This window comes from Schistocerca americana, chromosome 2 (assembly GCF_021461395.2).
Source record: "Schistocerca americana isolate TAMUIC-IGC-003095 chromosome 2, iqSchAmer2.1, whole genome shotgun sequence".
NCBI lineage: Eukaryota > Metazoa > Arthropoda > Insecta > Orthoptera > Acrididae > Schistocerca > Schistocerca americana.
This window is the reverse complement of record NC_060120.1, coordinates 451,454,118-451,474,931: the sequence shown is the minus strand read 5'-3', so window position 1 is coordinate 451,474,931 and position 20,814 is coordinate 451,454,118. Positions and strand designations below refer to the sequence as shown.

Below are 20,814 nucleotides of genomic sequence, written 5' to 3'. Positions count from 1 at the left end.
TGGCATTTCCTTCGCACCCCTATACATGGTTTAACCATCAGCATCGGTTATGTGGAGGAAATGGGAAGGAAAAGAAAAAGGATGGGCTAGGGATGGGAATAGGATAGGAGACAGGTTTTCAATAGGTCATTGAGGGACACACTTGGTCTGGCTCCTCCCCTTCGGCCTGTCTGGCATGGGTGACCCTGCTGGTAGCTACACCACCACCAGCATAGCCCTCCGGATCCAGAGCACATAAACCTCCTCACCTGCATGGACAGTGCTACATTAAGGCGGTATCCCCTGAGGCGGTTTCCCCTGAGGTGGTTTGATGGTGCTGGCAAATGTCTAAGCATGCAGTACTGGATTTGGATGTGACTAGACACACTGTCACCAGTCTCAGATAGTGATGATTTCAGCTCCCAAATGGGCAGCTGTAAGACACAGGATTGTGGAATCTGAAAAAGAGTCCAACTTCATCCGTATCTGCAATCGCATGGAGGTGACGAAACACCAGATCCTGGTTGCTATTGGCAGTAGTCGCCGCAAAATGATCTGCCCTCATCTGAGCAATGTCTCCGGGCACTGTTTGGAAACAACCCTATTTCAATGCTGCTGCTACTGGTAAACCACTGTGTTTACTGGAAAGCCTCTGGGTGGCTTTCCATACTTTTGTAGAACAAGTAGAATGGTTGATGGAGTCCAGGAATGTTTGCCACGACCTTTCATTGCTCCCCTGAATTGTGTGTCGAGCCTTGGTTCAGGCGACTCAAAACGCTGAGAGGTCATTGGCTATTGGGTGGCATTTAAACTGTCGGCAAGCCACAGACCTGTTCTGGAATGTTGAACGGCACTCATCAGTCCCTCAAGGTACACGGTGCCTCTTAAGATATGCTGAAGGTTTTGTGATGGATAAGTCAGTGACATGATGGATCACTCATGTGATACAGTCCACCCACTCCTAGAAGCTGTTGCAGTGTTGAAACACAGCCAGCTGGCTGAACAGTGGCCAGTTAACACCGCTGACCACCCATTTTAGTCACTTCTGTTCAAGCAATCCTCCAGCCAGTAAGTGGATCCACAGTGGGAAGTGGTCACTGGAATTATGGTCATCAGTTGCTTCCCACTGTGCCAAGTCAGCAAGGGCTGGAGAGCAGGAAGAGAGCTTGAGGGCTGAGGACGACCCAGTAGCAGCTGAGAAATGAGTGGGATTGTCTGTGTCAAGAATGCACAGCTTGAGACATCTGACGTTCTCCAAGACTCGATCCCTGAGGCAAGTATGCCCCAATTATGGGCATTGAAATCACCCAGTAGGAGAAATGGATGGGGGAGTTGTGCAGTAAGGCCTGCAAGTGCCTCAGAGTCTATTGCATCCTGTGGAAGTAAATACAGGTAGCAGACAGTGATCTTGTGAATCACATGAACAGCAACAGCTACTGCTCATAGGTCAATAACAAATGAGTGCAGAGGAATGGTACATGTTATTGACAAACACACCAACCCCTCCCTTGGCTCTGTCCCCTGTCAGGAACATACTTTTGGTGAAGGGTATAGCCCTATAGTGCAGGGCCATCAGTGGCTTTAAAATGTGCTTCTTGTAAACACAGACACATGGGGTATGCCTGTGCCACGAGTTTCAATTTGTCCACATGTGTCCTGAATCCATTAACATTCCACTGTAGTATGGGAGCCATTCATCAAGGAGGTAGCACTTTCACCATGTCTTTCCACTGGGGAGGGGAGCCCATAGTGGGTGGCGGCTCGCTCTTGGAGCAATATGTATGCCCTAGGCTCCAGAGCAATTCACGCACTTTGGAGGAGATGAACATCAAGCTCCATCAGCTCTGAAGACGAATCATGAGAAAGAAATTGTCAGACTGCATATCTCCATCAGTGGCCGAGTCTTTGCCTTTGCTTTTGTCTTTGATTTTTTTTACCCTGGGTAGGCTTCAGAGCCACAACTAGCGGCAGTGGTAGTGGCAGCACTGGATGATGGACCAGACAGAACCTTTGGAGCAGGGAGATCCATAACATCGGCTTCCACGGCCTTGTCTGACATTCTGGCAGGTAGTACAGGCTTCAAAGTAACTGCAGCAGCGCAAGTGCACTGACAAACACAGGTACTGGTGCTGACACTAGCAACTTCATTTTGTGTAGCAGCAGTGGTTTCTGAACCGTATGTTTAACAACCGAACCAAATGAAGTAGTGGATTTGGGGGTGCTGCATGGCCTTATAAATCTTTCTGGCCTCCATTTTGACATTTTGATCTCCAGTATTTTTTGTGCTTCAAGGAACACACAGCAGCTCCTACTCCAGACAGGGTGAGCTCCAGAGCAATTCACGCACATCCGACTCGTTCATGGGCAGTATTAACATATTTGCCACAATTGGCCCCTCCCTCATATCCAACAGTGTTGTGCCCAAATCACTGGCATTTGAAACAGTGCATTGGGTTGGGAACACAGTACTGCATAGTTAAATGAACAAAACCTGCATTAATATGCTCCAGATGTTTTGTGCTATTAAAAGTGTGGATGAATGAGTCAGATTTTGTCAGACTGTTTTCCACTGTTTTCATGATATTATGGACATCTACGATGCCTTCTTCTGCCCACTCACCTTTCAGGCCTACTTTGAGGACATCCACTGGGTCCCTGCATGTCACAACACCTTTAAGGTCATATGGAGCTCAGTCTCAATGGCATATTTCCCAAGGCTTTTGGCCTTCTGTAGGTCTGTCGCTTGTTGGGAAATTGAGGTTTCAACCAACAGCATCCCATTCCACAACCGCTTGATAGATTTTAATGTATCTGAAATCCCTATAAACCCTTCTAAACCCTTTTGAATGTAAAAAGTTGAGACTTTTTCCAACCTTTGCTCTGTTCTTTTAACTAATAAAAACACACTGACTAGCAGCAGGCATTCTGTTACTATAGACACTAGAATTCTGAAACATCCTTGAGTCTGGAGGAATGGCTACATGAATCCTCTTATTTGGCTGGATGTTGGTGCCTACCAGTGGCCCACCCATTCTGCTGGGAAGTGGAAAAGAAAAATTTCGAAAGGTCCATCTCGTCCCATGAGCTGATGAGCCGTTAAGGAAACAAAAATCCACCTAGACAGTGCCCCACGTGCCTAGGCACACCATATACAGTCGAGGTGTGGCAGGTTCCACAGAGGTTGTAGCTAACAATTGTTCCACCTCAAAATCCATGCATCTCATCAGTGCATAGCACACATCGAGACTGTGGGCTTTTTTTATAGAGGTTTTTATCATCCTCACGATCTGGATGGTCAAGCCAAGATCCCCAATCCCTGTGACACACAATCTTCCACCATCATACACTACAGCAATCGGTGAAGCATGACCAGAGCTTACGGTGACAGAGGACTGGTGCCACATATCAGTCCCCAGCTTATGAACCTGGGGGTCATCAAGCCCATAACCAGCAAACAAATGCTGAGCCCCTGAGGGATAGAGATTTGCGCGTCTGTAAAAATAGATTGATGCACAAATCAAAAAGCAACTACCACCATCATACCTTAACAAAAGATCTTGCTGAAAACCTAAAAAATTTTTGGTCCTACGTAAAGTCATACAAACATACTGCTGTTTGACCACAGATGCACAGATTCGCATGAGGAGAACATAGTAATAGGTAGCCCTGCTGTAGACAAACAACTGAAAGAGTTGAAAACAAATTGATTCCAATGGAATCCCTTTCGGCTTTACAGAGTACTCTGCAGCACTGGCCTCTTACTTAGCTTGTATTTATCACGAATCACATGCCCCGTGCAAAGTCCCATACAACAGGAAAAAAGCACAGACAACTCCTGCATATAAGGATGGTAAAAGAATGGACCTGCAAAATTACACACCAATATCCTTAATACCGTTTGCTGCAGATTTCTTCATCACATTGTCAGTTCAAATATAATAAATTTCCTTGAGATGGAAAAGCTTCTATCCATGAATCAGCACAATTTCAGAAAGCATCATGTGTGTGAAATTCAGCTTGTCCTTTTCTCACACAACATCCTGCGAACTACGGGTGAAGCACAACAGGCAGATTCCATACTCCTAGATTTCTGGACAGCACCTGACACGGTTCCCAACTGCACACTGTTAACAAAGGTATGAGCATACGGAATAGGTTCCCACACATTTTAGTAACTCAAAGACTTCTTAATTAACAAACCCAGTACAACATCCTCGATCAAAGACAATGGTATTATTAGGACTGCCCCCAGAAGTGTGATAGGACCACTGCTATTTTCTATATACGTAGGTGATGTGGCAGGCAGGGTGAGCAGCAATCTGCAGCTTTTTCTGACAATGCTGTGGTATATGGGAAGGTTTCACCATCGAGTGACTGTAGGAGGGTACAAGATGACTTGGACAATATACTTCATGTGATGAATTGGTAGCTAGCACTAAATGTAGAAAAATGTAAGTTAATGCAAATGAGTAGGAAAAACAGTCCTGTGATATTCTAATACAGCATTAGTATTGTGCTGCTTGACATAGCCATGTCGACTGAATATCTAAGCATAAATTGCAAACAAAGTGATATGAAATGGAATGAGCACGTAAGGATTGGAGTAGGGAAACCAAATGGTTGACTTTGGCTTATTGGGAGAATTTTTGGAAAGCATGGCTCATTTGTAAAGCAGACTGCACACAGGACATTCGTGCAACCCATTGCTGAGTACTGCTCTAGTGTTTGGTATCCATAGCAGACTGGATTAAACAAAGAGATTCAAGTAATTCAGGGGTGGTTTACTAGATTTATTACTGGTAGGTTTGAACAAGACACAAGTATTACGGAGTGGCTTTAGGCACTCAAATGGGAATCCATGGAGGGAAGGTAACATTCTTTTCAAGGAACACTATTGAGAAAATTTAGAGAAGTGGCATTTGAACCTGACTGCAGAATGATTTTCCCGGTGCCATCATACATTTCACGTAAGGGCCATCAAGACAAGACATCACAAATTAATTTTTGTTTGGAGGCATTAGACAATTGTTTTTCCCTCACTCTACTTTCAAGTGGAACAAAAAAGAAAATGACTAGTAGTGGTACATGGTACCCTCTGCAGCATGCCATATGGTGGTTTGCATAGTATATATGTAGATGTAGACGTAGTTTTCTGATTCTGCAGTAGATGCTGGAAGTCAACATGCAATTGCGTAAATAAATACAACGCTTCTCAGATCTACGTGCCATACATTCTCGAAGTACAATACCATTAGCACTTCACTTTATAAAAAAAAGTTTTTTCTATGGGAACATTAGCAGAACTCTAAAACCTCAGAACCTTGAAATAAACATAAAGATGACAAGTTTGGGATATGACTACAGAATGAACACATTATTCAGTCTCCAATCAATTTCAACATTGTTTTTCACTGTAGCCCTTGGTCCTCTGTCGATATGTTACTCCAAACTGTATTGATGATACTTGGAGTATGCACAAAACCCCCACAGGTGCCTCCTCGCATGAAGTTACTGCAATCGTCATCCCACCTTGAAGACACACACTTCCTCTCAAGATTACTCACCACACGCAGAATGCATAAAAAAATCATACAATAGCTGCGCTCTCGTATACATTAAATTATTCTCTCTTTACTGTTTGTGAGCACCATTCGTCGGAAAGGTAGAAGCAGGGTTACACATCACTCTTCCAGAGTGGTACAGTAACAAGGTAACAAACAACAAGTTATTACTGAGCTTTAAATTTTTGCTTTTGTCATATCTTCGCAATTTCATTAGTGTTACTCATAGCCCATACTGTAGTACTGTGGACACAAGTATACAGGAAATAATGTAAGATGAAACAATCTGCTTCCAAGCTAACATAGACCTCTGGCTATGCTCCAGTTCAGTCTGTTAAAAAACTTCTGTATTTGTCAGCCTCACCAGCTCACAGTCAAACTGACACCTGTCAACCTACCCTAGACTTTGAGCTATGTTTCGGATCAGTCTATAACCACAACAAAGGTTCCACCTTGAGACAAAGTCTCCACACAATCATAGAGAGCAATTTATTGAGCACACAGCAATCACAGGTAATGCCCTCACATTAGAGGAAGTAGGCACAATTACATTTTCTTCATCCAGTTACTGCAGTACCCGTTTAACACTCTAGTTAATACTTAAAGTCTCGCCTGAGCTTTTCAGAATGTGGAACCAGGGACGGTTGCATGCAAGTTTGTGATTTTATATTTATTGCCACCCAAGTCTGGAGGAAACAATGTTGAAAACTGGTTACATAATTCAACAACTTCAAATGGTTTGGCAGTGCTGGAAGCCAAGTGCTGTATGTCCCAATTAATCAAGGAATCTAATGCACCTATATCTATTTGCAATGATATTTTTTCCCAGAAGTTGTAAGTCAAGAGACTTTTGAGGATTTCCTGTCTCAGGGTTTCATAGTATTTTTATTGAATGCACTGAGCCATTTATTTTTTTGTGTGTATATTGCAAGCCCTTTGCAATTTACAAACACTTTGGGCATGTCCATGCTTGTTGCAATGGAGGCAAAATGGTTTCTTATGAGGCCAAATTAAAATGTGAGCTTTTACTTCTTTTCCAACTTTAGCACAAACACTCTGTCTGTCTGTCTCTCTCTCTCTTTTATTTTTAATTATATTGCCACAAGACTAGCCACTTGTAGATTACAATCTATACTATTACATAAAGAAAGTTGCAGTTTAACATTGTTACCAAAAATCTCTAAACGTTCTTGACCAATTTACTCCAGATTTTTACACGACACTCTAATAAATGTTCAGATGGACACAAGATATATATTTCTGTAAACAACATTGTATGTATTTTCTATTAAAATCTACTAACATTAAGTGCTGTGCTGTGAATATGTGTAATTTCATTTTCTTCCTCACAGTCCACTTTAACTTAGTTATCAGGTCATTTAAACCATTGCACAAATTGTTTCTTCCACACATACTCTTTCTCCTTATGCATGATTTTAAACAAAAGCTGTACACACAACAGTGTGTTGATTTGTTTTCCTCATTTAGTCACTTTTAAGAGGAAAGAGGAATGCTTCATTCATGGCTTATCAACTTATGATTAGAATACTACTGTACTATGGAATCTGCACCATCCGAAAATTTGCAGTCCCATCCATTCACAGATTAAAAGTATGAGAAATACCGTCACTGATGCTAGAATCCTCACAATCCAGCAGCTTGAGAGGTCTCTCTCATACCCCTCATAATAATGAACTCAGTGGATTTACCCATTCATTTAAAGTGACTTCATTTCCCAATCAAGGCTTCATTCGCATTTGCAATAACAGCAAACAATGCTCAGGGTCAGAGAGAGAGGAGAAGAAATATTGACAGAGAAATGAAGGGGGAGAAAATGAACAAAGAAAAGAAGTAGAAGGAGATGGTCAGAGAGATTTTGGGGAGGAGAGGGGGAGGGCAGAGGTGACGGACAGTGAGAGAGAGAGAGAGAGAGAGAGAAATTGGGGGGGGGGGGGGGGGGGGACAGAGATTAAGACATACATATAATTCCCATACATAATTAGCAATTGCAAAGCATTATAAATACAGAACCCAGCCGAATTCACTTCAATAAATATTCGTGCAGAATCTTACCTTAAGAAATGTTGTTCAGCTAGGTTAACATCATTATTGATAGTGCTGAACGTAAAAGAATTTGAGCGACCAACAACTCTTTCCACTGCACAACCAACAGCCATTTCCTCTTGGCTGCATGGCAGTGTATTAATCTTGCAACAATCTTCAATATCCTGTCAGAATAATACGAAAAAATTATATGAATCCATAAATCAGTTAATAATTGAGTAAGCAGGTGTTATCAATGTTTAATGCTACAGTTACTGCTTTGTTTCTCAATGGTAATGTTACCGATGACAGTGCCACTAACACGAAGTTACTAAATACAGTTTTTTGAAATTCCTTCACAAAAAACGATGAAGCAAATATTACAGAATTTGAATCAAAAAAGCTGCCAAGATCAGTAACTTGGAAACAGACATCCTCAGGGTAGCGAAGCAGCTAAAATCACTTAATAAAAGCAAATCCTCCTCTCCAGATTGTATATCAATTAAGTTCCTATCACAGTGCGCTGATACAAAAGCTCCATACTAAGTAACATACAAAACCACTTGCTTGACAGAAGATCCATACCTAAAGGCTAGAAAACTGCATAGGTCACACAAATGCTCAAAAAAGGAAATGGGAGTAATCCACCAATTTACAGACACATATTGCTGTTGTCAACCAGCAGTGGGATTCTGGAACATATACTGTTTTCAAACATCATGAATTACCTCAAAGAACACAATCTATTGACAAACAGTTAGCACAGATTTAGAAAATATCGTTCTTGTGAAACACAAAGCTAGCTCCTTATTCACACAAGGTAATGAGTGCTATCAACAGGGAATCCCAAATTGATCCCATATTTCTAGATTTCCAGAAGGCTTTTGATACTGCTCCTCAAATCAGCCTTCTACTCAAATTGCAAGTCTAAGAAGTATCATTTCAGTTGTGCAACTGGATTAGTGATTTCCTGTCAGAAAGGTCACAGTTCATAGTAAAACTGATGGAAAGTCATAGAGCAAAACAAAAGTGATATCTGGCATTTCCCAAGAAAGTGCTACAGGATCCAGGCCCTCTGCTGTTTCTAATCTACATAAATAATTTAGGAGACAATATGGGAAGCCCTCTTAGGTTGTATGCCATCTAGTAAAGTCATCAGAAGACCAAAACTAATCGCAGAATGATTTAGACAAGATATCAGTATGGAGCAAAAGGGGGCAACTGGTTCTAAATAATGAAAAGTGTGATGTCATCCATTTGAGTTAGGTAGTAAAGGGAATCCATTACATTACATTTCAATTAAATAATAAATTACACAAGTCCAAAGGCTGTCAATTCAATTAAATACTTAGCAATTACAACTGTGGGGAAAGCAAACCGAAGCCTGCATTTTATTGGCAGAACACTCAGAAGATGCAACAGGCCTACTAAAGATACTGCCTCAATTAAGCTTGCCCATCCTCTTCTGGAGTACTGCTGCACGGTGTGGACACTTAACAGATACAACTGATGGAGAACATCAGGAAAGTTTAAAGAAGGCAGTCCACTTTGTATTACTCTGAAATATGGTAGTGTGTGTAACGGATATGATATGCGAGTTGAGGATGGCAGTCATTAAAACAAAGGCATTTTTCATTGTGATGAGATCTTTTCACAAAATTTCCATCACCTACTATTTCCTCTGGATGTAAAACTATTTTATTGGCACCCAACTACGCAAGAAGAAACGCTCATCACAAACTACAAGATGCCACAACTTGCATGAAAAGATTTAAGTGTTTGTTTTTCTGCACGCTGTTCAAGAATGGAAATTGTCTGTAAGTGATTCTATCAACCCTCTACCCACATTAACTATGAATTGCAGAGCAGTCACGTAGATGGATTCAGAAGTCAACTATGTTACCACAATAACATAAATGTGACAACGAATATTTGGCATGTACTTGGTGGCAGAAATGCTTACTATGATTACTGCAGTATTATTACTTACATCCACAAGACAAATTTGTGCAAAAACTGTGGCAATATAACAAATGTGTCTAGTCAAATGTTATCAAAATTTTCTTTCAGAACTAAGGAAAATTGGTTTTATCACATACTCAGAGAATTACTACTCTTAAAAGCCAAAATATAATTTTGATTTATGTAATAAATAACAACTAATAACAACAACTACAACTAGACTTTATTTGACTGGACACAAGTATTCAATCAAACCCTCTTAATATTCACAATACATTTTCCTGGAGAATCAAATGTTGCTTATATAGAAATTAATAATTTCCCTTCAAACATGAAAGCCCACAATGGGTTCACAATAAGAAAGTAAGTTAGGGTTTAAGTCTTGATCAGAGCAGACGTGCAGCGGAGTGAGACCAGCTACTTTGAGATCTTCGGTAGGCGATAAGGCAGCCGCATAGGCAGGCCAGAGGAGGAAGATGCCGACAACCGCGCCGAGACCAGCTGTCTGCCTCAGCACAACCATCTGTGCTGAACTGAAGAACAAAGGTGTCTTTCACACAGTGCCACTTCATTGTGACACCGTGCCAAAGAAAGCAAAAGAGTCACTGTTTAGCTACTACACATTGGTTGCGGCAAAAGTGTCATGTCGGATAGTGCTGGGCGGCAGAACTCTTCTGCCTTCTCCCAAAGATTAGGGAACATTCCATGTCAGGGCCGACAGCACTGCCCCGTTACCTGCGCACGTGTCGAGTAGATGAATTGACACACGGAAACCTTTAGGCTGAGGCAGCGGCCAACACAAGGTGCCAACTAAGTTTGAAGCTGGCATCACGAGCACAACCACACTCACAGTAGGGCACTCAGACTGACTAAAACACCATGAGCAGCGACAGTGACCAAGGCCACCCCCCCCCCCCCCCCCCACCACCACCACCACCACCACCACCACCACCAACCTACCCTAATATAACGGTAAGCCCCCCAGCCAGTCCCAGCCCCTCTCCCTCACCGAACAGAAGTAGGACCCCAAGTGAATCGTTCCCCCAGGCAAAGGGACAGGAAATTAGAGACCCTTAGCCCATGAAATAGGAACTGAAAAACCTCCCCAAAAGCACTAAGCAACCCACACTAACATCAGACATGATGAAGTACCTTAAACAAGACTCCCTCAGGATCATCACGGACCTCAAAACTAACCATGACGGGACAGCAGCCTATATCTGGGGTCAGGTGGGAGACACTAAGAGGGAAATCATGACCAAACTTAGGAGATGTGGGTATCCTGAGGTTATTGTAAGCCCCAGACACACAAGAGAACCACGAGGTGACCAAGGGAGACACAAGAAGAATCCCTCAATGAGAGTCATCCTAAAACAAATTCCTCATAGCACAACAGAATCAGTGACTGATCAACTTCGTCAGCAAGGGTATGGCATAGTAAAGGCATGGCACATTAAGGACAGGAAGCAATAATGCGCTCACACAGAAGTTCTGGGTGATAACGCATTGCCAACAAACTGTGGACACACTCCTGACTGAAAGAGCGAAAATAGACTTTACCATGCAATGAGCAGAGCCCCCACGGGGCACCCAGGACACCCCCCACCCCCACCCCTTCCCCGGCCCACACAATGTGGCAGGTGCTTGAACTTTGAGCACACCACAGCAAACTGCAGAAAACAAACAAACCCAAAATGCAGGGAATTGCACTAACTCTCTCACTGCAACCTAAGGAGAAAGAACAGTGTGCAAACTGCTGGGCAACCACTCAGCCCTCTCCTACAAGTGCCGCAAGCATCCCAAAGAGGCCACGAGCGAAGAAACACGTGTGCCCATCAAAGTCATCAATGAGCTAGCACTGCTCGCAAATAACGAAAATGACCTGAAACAGGAGATTGTGTTAAAGGAAGACCTGGTGCGATTTCTCGCTGTAACTCTGCTGAACTTGTTCCAAGACAGCAGGGAAAAAGACTAAGGTGACACAGGCAGGAAACAAGATACATTGACTATTGGCACCCCAAAACACACTTTAGGCACACACCTCAGCATACACCACAACACACACCACAGAACACAAACTAAACAGGCACCTCTCTCCCCCAACTTCCCCCCTACACCCTTTCCAGGCACCGCCACGATGGCCAACACACTACATGCCGACACACTACGTCTCTTATCTGTAAACACTCAATGCGTCAAACCGAAACACACATTATTAATGCATACAATACAACAGGAAGGCGTCCATGTTCCAGGCATCACCGAGACATGGCTAAGGAATACAGACACTTTTGGCCTCCCTAAACTACAGGAGGGCAGACCAGACGGAAGAGGGGGAGTAGCACTGCTTGCACAGGACACAATAGCAGCAAAGGAAGTCCCTCTGCCGGCACCACTTAATACTATGGGAGCAGTTATAGTATAGATAAGAAACAGGAACAGACACACTCTCATGATAACCTGCCTGTAAAACCCATCCACAATGCCAATACCACTGCACTTTCTACGACATATGATGAAGTACAATAAATACATAATACTACGAGGCTTTAATGCAAGGCACCATAGACTAGGAGACACAGCCGATAATGGAAACGGCCGAAGTCTATTTGACTTCCTAACAAGAGAGCTGATGGACCGACTACCAGTCAACCAACCGACCTTCATAGGTCACTGAAGCCACTCGACACCAGACCACGTGCTATATGGACACAACATTAACAACACAATGTCAGAGCCTGTCGTAGGCTATAACGAGCGACCACCGACCAATCCTTTTTTCGACCAGTGCCACCCTGCCTCCAGACCATATCCCCACAAGACGAATGATGCACAAATATACAAATGCCGACTGGGACAAATACAAAGATGTGCTCACAGAACACCTATCAATACCACTTACGAAAACATATTACGACAACCTCCAACACGCCATCAACAGAATAGAGACTGCCATACATCAAGCAACAGATGAAGGCATTCCCACTATAGTAGTCGAAAATTGGAAACAAGCCATCCCGCAGGAATCCGTCAACCTAATATGACAGAAGAAACAACTTTACAGACAAATCAGACACGACAATAACCCAGACCTGAAAAGACAATGGAACAGCAGACTGAATGCCAGAATTAAAAGAATCATATCTGAATACCAACTAAGACAATGGGACAGCACATGCAGAAGACTAAACTACAGGGAAGAAGGGAAATTCTGGTAACACTTTAAAACACTAACAGGGCAACAAAAAACACCACATTAATAGTGGACGAGCCAACAACAGACAAAGTAGAACAAGCTGAGGCATTTAGACAAGTACTACAGCAAGTATATCCTTTCCCACAAGATGCTAAATTCGATGACAACTTCTGACAACACATAGAGCACCAACTACCCTATACTTAAATGTCCCAACAACAAGACAGAAGATGAGAACACACTGACGGCAGAAATCACCAACACAGAAATCATAAACGCAATCTACTCAGGACGCAACACAGCCCCTGGATAGAATGACATAAGATGCATACACCTCCTCCAGAAAGCCCCAGCCCACCTCTTGGTACCCCTTCTTTCCCTCATCTATAACTACTGTCTCACCAGCAAAACATTACCAACCAGCTGGGAAACTAGCAAATCAATAATGTTACCAAAACCAGACAAAGCAAAGACTGACACGTGATCCTATAGACAGATATCTCTACTCGACGTCATAGGAAAAACATACAAAAGGATACTAACTGACCGCATGAAAATGTATATAGAATGCAAAGAAATCCTCCCCTTGACACAATCAGGCTCCCGACAAAATCATTCCAATGACCCGCTAATCAAATTGACCAACAGAATAATGCAACGTTTTAAGAGAGGGCACTGCACACTCACAGTCTTATTAGACATAACTTGTGCTCTGACACACAGGACTGCTCTATAAATTGAACCAGTTGGGCCTTCCGACTGAGGTTGTACAGTTAATACAGGCATATTTCACAAACAGGAAATGCAAGGTACATGTCGGCGGTGCTTCCTCTCTATAATTTACACCCCAAGCAGGAGTATCACAATGAGGCATATTGTCCCCGCCACTATGTGCACTTTACACGGCTGACATATCAATGACAACAATCCCTACAAAAACGGTAGGACTTTTTGCTGACGACACCGCCTACTGGTGTAGGGAACTGAAGATGACAACCATACAATGAAAGACACAAACCTGCCTACAACAACTAGAAACCTGGATGGCAAAATGGAGAATCCGTCCAAACCCATCCAAAACCCAAATGGTTTTATTCAGACATAGACACCTGGCAAAAAAAGACAGCAAAACACAGATGACATACAACTGATGCTCTGGAACACATCACTGAGACTTAATGACACTGCCAGGTACCTAGGTGTGTACCTAGACAAACATCTAAACTGTAAAACAAACCTCACACACCTGCTAAACATGACAAGAAAAAGACAAAGTCTAATCAGACGAGTACAAGGACGATTCCACAGATGTGACAATCAAACTGCGATCCACACCTACAAGACTTAATCAGACCTGTGATAGAATATGCTTCAAGCCCCTTAGGTGCCCTGCATAAACTGGTAGCAGAATGACTTTACTCAACTCTTACGCAGCATTTCTAGACTGCCAAGGCTCACACCTATGACATCACTGGCGTGGAACCACTACAAATCAGACTGACTAAACCCAGGGCAAACTACGGGAGAGACATATTAACCAAACGCCCAGACATGGAAGACTTCCTGACAAGACCACGAACGAATAGGCGACCAAAATTCAAATACATCCAACCAGACAGTAGCACACAACACCAGTCAAGAATATCCAGACCTTGCCCCCACCATGGAACCCCTAACCCAAGACATCTCACTTCCCCCACATCTGGACCAAAGACAAAGAAACTAACCCCGTAAACACACACACACACACACACACACACACACACACACACACACATATACACACGACAGAATTAAGTTAGACATAAAACATAGCATAGACTAAAAATTACAATATGTAACTGTTCATCATTACCATGAAAGTCATTTCCCTAAGGTGACAGGAGGACCTGATGTAAACAGGACAGTACCTTAAACAAACACCCAATTGACAACTGCTCTCTAAATTCAATTGTATATCTTCAAATTATCCTTGCCTCCCACCAATGTCGTTGTTGTTGTTGTTGTTGTAGTCTTCAGTCCTGAGACTGGTTTGATGCAGCTCTCCATGCTACTCTATCCTGTGCAAGCTTTTTCATCTCCCAGTACCTACTGCAACCTACATCCTTCTGAATCTGCTTAGTGTATTCATCTCTTGGTCTCCCTCTACGATTTTTACCCTCCACGCTGCCCTCCAATACTAAACTGGTGATCCCTTGATGCCTCAGAACATGACCTACCAACCGATCCCTTCTTCTGGTCAAGTTGTGCCACAAACTTCTCTTCTCCCCAATCCTATTCAATACTTCCTCATTAGTTATGTGATCTACCCATCTAATCTTCAGCATTCTTCTGTAGAACCACATTTCAAAAGCTTCTATTCTCTTCTAGTCCAAACTATTTATCGTCCATGTTTCACTTCCATACATGGCTACACTCCATACAAATACACTCCTGGAAATTGAAATAAGAACACCGTGAATCCATTGTCCCAGGAAGGGGAAACTTTATTGACACATTCCTGGGGTCAGATACATCACATGATCACACTGACAAAACCACAGGCACATAGACACAGGCAACAGAGCATGCACAATGTCGGCACTAGTACAGTGTATATCCACCTTTCGCAGCAATGCAGGCTGCTATTCTCCCATGGAGACGATCGTAGAGATGCTGGATGTAGTCCTGTGGAACGGCTTGCCATGCCATTTCCACCTGGCGCCTCAGTTGGACCAGCGTTCGTGCTGGACGTGCAGACCGCGTGAGACGACGCTTCATCCAGTCCCAAACATGCTCAATGGGGGACAGATCCGGAGATCTTGCTGGCCAGGGTAGTTGACTTACACCTTCTAGAGCACGTTGGGTGGCACGGGATACATGCGGACGTGCATTGTCCTGTTGGAACAGCAAGTTCCCTTGCCGGCCTAGGAATGGTAGAACGATGGGTTCGATGACGGTTTGGATGTACCGTGCACTATTCAGTGTCCCCTCGACAATCACCAGTGGTGTACAGCCAGTGTAGGAGATCGCTCCCCACACCATGATGCCGGGTGTTGGCCCTGTGTGCCTCGGTCGTATGCAGTCCTGATTGTGGTGCTCACCTGCACGGCGCCAAACACGCATACGACCATCATTGGCACCAAGGCAGAAGCGACTCTCATCGCTGACGACGACACGTCTCCATTCGTCCCTCCATTCACGCCTGTCGCGACACCACTGGAGGCGGGCTGCACGATGTTGGGGCGTGAGCGGAAGACGGCCTAACGGTGTGCGGGACCGTAGCCCAGCTTCATGGAGACGGTTGCGAACGGTCCTCGCCGATACCCCATGAGCAACAGTGTCCCTAATTTGCTGGGAAGTGGCGGTGCGGTCCCCTACGGCACTGCGTAGGATCCTACGGTCTTGGCGTGCATCCGTACGTCGCTGCGGTCCGGTCCCAGGTCGACGGGCACGTGCACCTTCCGCCGACCACTGGTGACAACATCGATGTACTGTGGAGACCTCACGCCCCACGTGTTGAGCAATTCGGCGGTACATCCACCCGGCCTCCCGCATGCCCACTACACGCCCTCGCTCAAAGTCCGTCAACTGCACATACGGTTCATGTCCACGCTGTCGCGGCATGCTACCAGTGTTAAAGACTGCGATGGAGCTCCGAATGCCACGGCAAACTGGCTGACACTGACGGCGGCGGTGCACAAATGCTGCGCAGCTAGCGCCATTCGACGGCCAACACCACGGTTCCTGGTGTGTCCGCTGTGCCGTGCGTGTGATCATTGCTTGTACAGCCCTCTCGCAGTGTCCGGAGCAAGTATGGTGGGTCTGACACACCGGTGTCAATGTGTTCTTTTTTCCATTTCCAGGAGTGTACTTTCAGAAATGACTTCCTGACACTTAAATCTATACTCGATGTTAACAAATTTCTCTTCTTCAGAAACGCTTTCCTTGCCATTGCCAGTCTACATTTTATATCCTCTCTACTTCGACCATCATCAGTTGTTTTGCTCCCCAAATAGCAAAACTCCTTTACTACTTTAAGTGTCTCATTTCCTAATCTAATTCCCTCAGCATCACCCGACTTAATTAGACTACATTCCATTATCCTTGTTTTGCTTTTGTTGATGTTCATCTTATATCCTCCTTTCAAGACACTGTCCATTCCGTTCAACTGCTCTTCCAAGTCCTTTGCTGCCTCTGACAGAATTACAATGTCATCGGCGAACCTCAAAGTTTTTATTTCTTCTCCATGAATTTTAATACCTACTCCGAATTTTTCTTTTGTTTCCTTTACTGCTTGCTCAATATACAGATTGAACAACATCGGGGAGAGGCTACAACCCTGTCTTACTCCCTTCCCAACCACTGCTTCCCTTTCATGCCCCTCGACTCTTATAACTGCCATCTGGTTTCTGTACAAATTGTAAATAGCCTTTCGCTCCCTGTATTTTACCTCTGCCACCTTTAGAATTTGAAAGAGAGTATTCCAGTCAACATTGTCAAAAGCTTTCTCTTAGTCTACAAATGCTAGAAACGTAGGTTTGCCTTTCCTTAATCTTTCTTCTAAGATAAGTCATAAGGTTAGTATTGCCTCACGTGTTCCAACATTTCTACGGAATCCAAACTGATCTTCCCCGAGGTTGGCTTCTACTAGTTTTTCCATTCGTCTGTAAAGAATTCGTGTTAGTATTTTGCAGCTGTGACTTATGAAACTGATAGTTCGGTAATTTTCACATCTGTCAACACCTGCTTTCTTTGGGATTGGAATTATTATATTCTTCTTGAAGTCTGAGGGTATTTCGCCTGTTTCATACGTCTTGTTCACCAGATGGTAGAGTTTTGTCAGGACTGGCTCTCCCAAGGCCGTCAGTAGTTCCAATGGAATGTTGTCTACTGCGGGGGCCTTGTTTCGACTCAGGTCTTTCAGTGCTCTGTCAAACTCTTCACGCAGTATCATGTCTCCCATTTCATCTTCATCTACATCCTCTTCCATTTCCATAATATTGTCCTCGTGTACATCGCCCTTGTATAGACCCTCTATATACTTCCACCTTTCTGCTTTCCCTTCTTTGCTTAGAACTGGGTTTCCATCTGAGCTCTTCATATTCATACAAGTTGTCCCCTTATCTCCAAAGGTCTCTTTAATTTTCCTGTAGGCAGTATCTATCTTACCCCTAGTGAGATAGGCCTCTACATCCTTACATTTGTCCTCTAGCCATCTCTGCTTAGCCATTTTGCACTTCCTGTCGATCTCATTTTTGAGACGTTTGTATTCCATTTTGCCTGCTTCATTTACTGCATTTTTATATTTTCTCCTTTCATCAATTAAATTCAATATCTCTTCAGTTACCCAAGGATTTCTACTAGCCCTTGTCTTTTTACCTACTTGATCCTCTGCTGCCTTCGCTACTTCATCCCTCAAAGCTACCCATTCTTCTTCTACTGTATTTCTTTCCCCCATTCTTGTCAATTGTTCCCTTATGCTCTCCCTGAAACTCTGCACAACCTCTGGTTCTTTCAGTTTATCCAGGTCCCATCTCCCCCAATTCCCACCTTTTTGCAGTTTCTTCAGTTTTAATCTACAGGTCATAACCAATAGACTGTGGTCAGAGTCCACATCTGCCCCTGGAAATGTCTTACAATTTAAAACCTGGTTCCTAAATCTCTGTCTTACCATTATATAATCTATCTGATACCTTTTAGTATCTCCAGGGTTCTTCCATGTATACAACCTTCTTTCATGATTCTTAAACCAAGTGTTAGCTATGATTATGTTGTGCTCTGTGCAAAATTCTACCAGGCGGCTTCCTCTTTCATTTTTTAGCTCCAATCCATATTCACCTACTACGTTTTCTTTTCTTCCTTTTCCTACTGTCGAATTCCAGTCACCCATTACTATTAAATTTTCGTCTCAATTCACTATCTGAATAATTTCTTTTATCTCATCATACATTTCATCAATTTCTTCATCCTCTGCAGAGCTAGTTGGCATATAAACTTGTACTACTGTAGTAGGTGTGGGCTTCGTATCTATCTTGGCCACAATAATGCGTTCACTATGCTGTTTGTAGTAGCTTACCTGCATTCCTACTTTCCTATTCATTATTAAACCTACTCCTGCATTACCCCTATTTGATTTTGTGTTTATAACCCCGTAGTCACCTGACCAGAAGTCTTGTTCCTCCTGCCACCGAACTTCACTGATTCCCACTATATCTAACTTCAACCTATCCATTTCCCTTTTTAAATTTTCTAACCTACCTGTCCGATTAAGGGATCTGACATTCCACGCTCCGATCCGTAGAACGCCAGTTTTCTTTCTCTTGATAACGACATCCTCTTGAGTAGTCCCCGCCCGGAGATCCGAATGGGGGACTATTTTACCTCCGGAATATTTTACCCAAGAGGACGCCATCATCATTTAATCATACAGTAAAGCTGCATGCCCTCGGGAAAAATTACGGCTGTAGTTTCCCCTTGCTTTCAGCCGTTCGCAGTACCAGCACAGCAACGCCGTTTTGGTTATTGTTACAAGGCCAGATCAGTCAATCATCCAGACTGTTGCCCTTGCAACTACTGAAAAGGCTGCTGCCCCTCTTCAGGAACCACACGTTTGTCTGGCCTCTCAACAGATACCCCTCCGTTGTGGTTGCACCTACGGTACGGCTATCTGTATCGCTGAGGCACGCAAGCCTCCCCACCAACGGCAAGGTCCATGGTTCATGGGGGGGCTCCCACCAATAGCGGATCATATAAAGAAAATTGTCTCTCTCTCTCTCTCTCTCTCTCTCTCTCTCTCTAAGAAGTAGCACAAAACAACACCACCAGCACGCGCACACCAAATGAAACAACACCACAAGAACAAAAAAAAAAAGCACACACAAAACAGCCCGCCTATCCCTTCATGGGCGGGAATGAGAAAAAGTCTTGATCTCTTTATTACAAGGCATAGGAGAACTTAATCAACCTTGAGAGGTACTGGTATGAAGTACACAGTATATAACTCAAAGCCCCTTACTGACAAAGCTATACTACAGAGTTCAAATGTCTGTCTACATACTAGTCAACAAGTCAGTTTTTTTGGTATGGTCTGAGAGTTTTTTTATATAACTTGTTTGGATTTTAGGACATCTCGGAATATCTGCATATGTTACTTACAGGACACCACACAGCTTCACCTCCTAATAACCTCTTAGTTCAAACAATGGAAAGCCCAGGTTGTTGTCATTCTTAATTCAGCTACATAGGAAGCTTTCCAGCCCAGACTACTTTTTTTTTACACGCAACAGGCACTGAGAAGAGTGTAATAGCTAGTGACTCAGTTGTTCCTAACTGAGAACAATATGAGACCATTGATCACCGTAATCTTCAAACGGAGCAATATGAAAGCAACTTAGTATAAATTATGGCCATGTGAATTTTATCAGTGGAAGTGGAATGTGAAATATCTTACCATAGACTAAAGTTCTACAATAATAAACTGATTACTGACCATAAGAGCTACAATATGATGCTGGATTCAGAAGTTAAATTCCTTTGTACAGAGAGCAATGTGAAAAGTTATCAACAAAACTGAAATTCATGTTCCGTCTACCAATCTGAAGGAAATTCTAATTTCGTCTTATGTACAGTCACAAATGGATTTCAATAATCCACACAGTTTCTCAGTGGTTATAATGGCACTGACCCAGAAGATGCCACACTGAAGGTCACAACACAGAATTCCATCTTCCAAGACTTTTCTGCCCAGAAACATTGTATTACAGTTCTTTTTTTGACTGTCACACTTCATCAACGTCACAGTATTAATTTAAGTAACTGAAGAACTGCAATTTGTTAAAATTCCTGAATGGAGGAAAGGTGGCCATACTTGATATCTGTATGGTTCTATATAATTACATAAAAGAGCTTGCTCACACAAATGTGCACTATGGATTACTCAAAGTCTTTGATACTGCTCTGCCAACTCACAACCAAACCATTAGGTCAACTAAACTTACGAATACCAGATATCAGCTCCATTCCATGACTTAATGTTGTTGGGGCATGTGGCGACATACATGTGCAGACAGCACAAGGTCTTCTTTTTTTTCA

General features: G+C 43.3%; 1 protein-coding gene across 1 annotated transcript in view; it reads right to left on the bottom strand.

The window, feature by feature from the left end:
- The window catches only part of LOC124594805 (TAF5-like RNA polymerase II p300/CBP-associated factor-associated factor 65 kDa subunit 5L), a 156,024-nt gene that overhangs the window by 126,935 nt on the left and 8,275 nt on the right, over positions 1 to 20,814 (bottom strand). Inside the window, exon 2 of the mRNA XM_047133235.1 lies at positions 7,614 to 7,768. Coding sequence (XP_046989191.1) covers positions 7,614 to 7,768 — 155 coding nt within the window. The remainder of the gene's footprint in view (positions 1 to 7,613; positions 7,769 to 20,814) is intronic.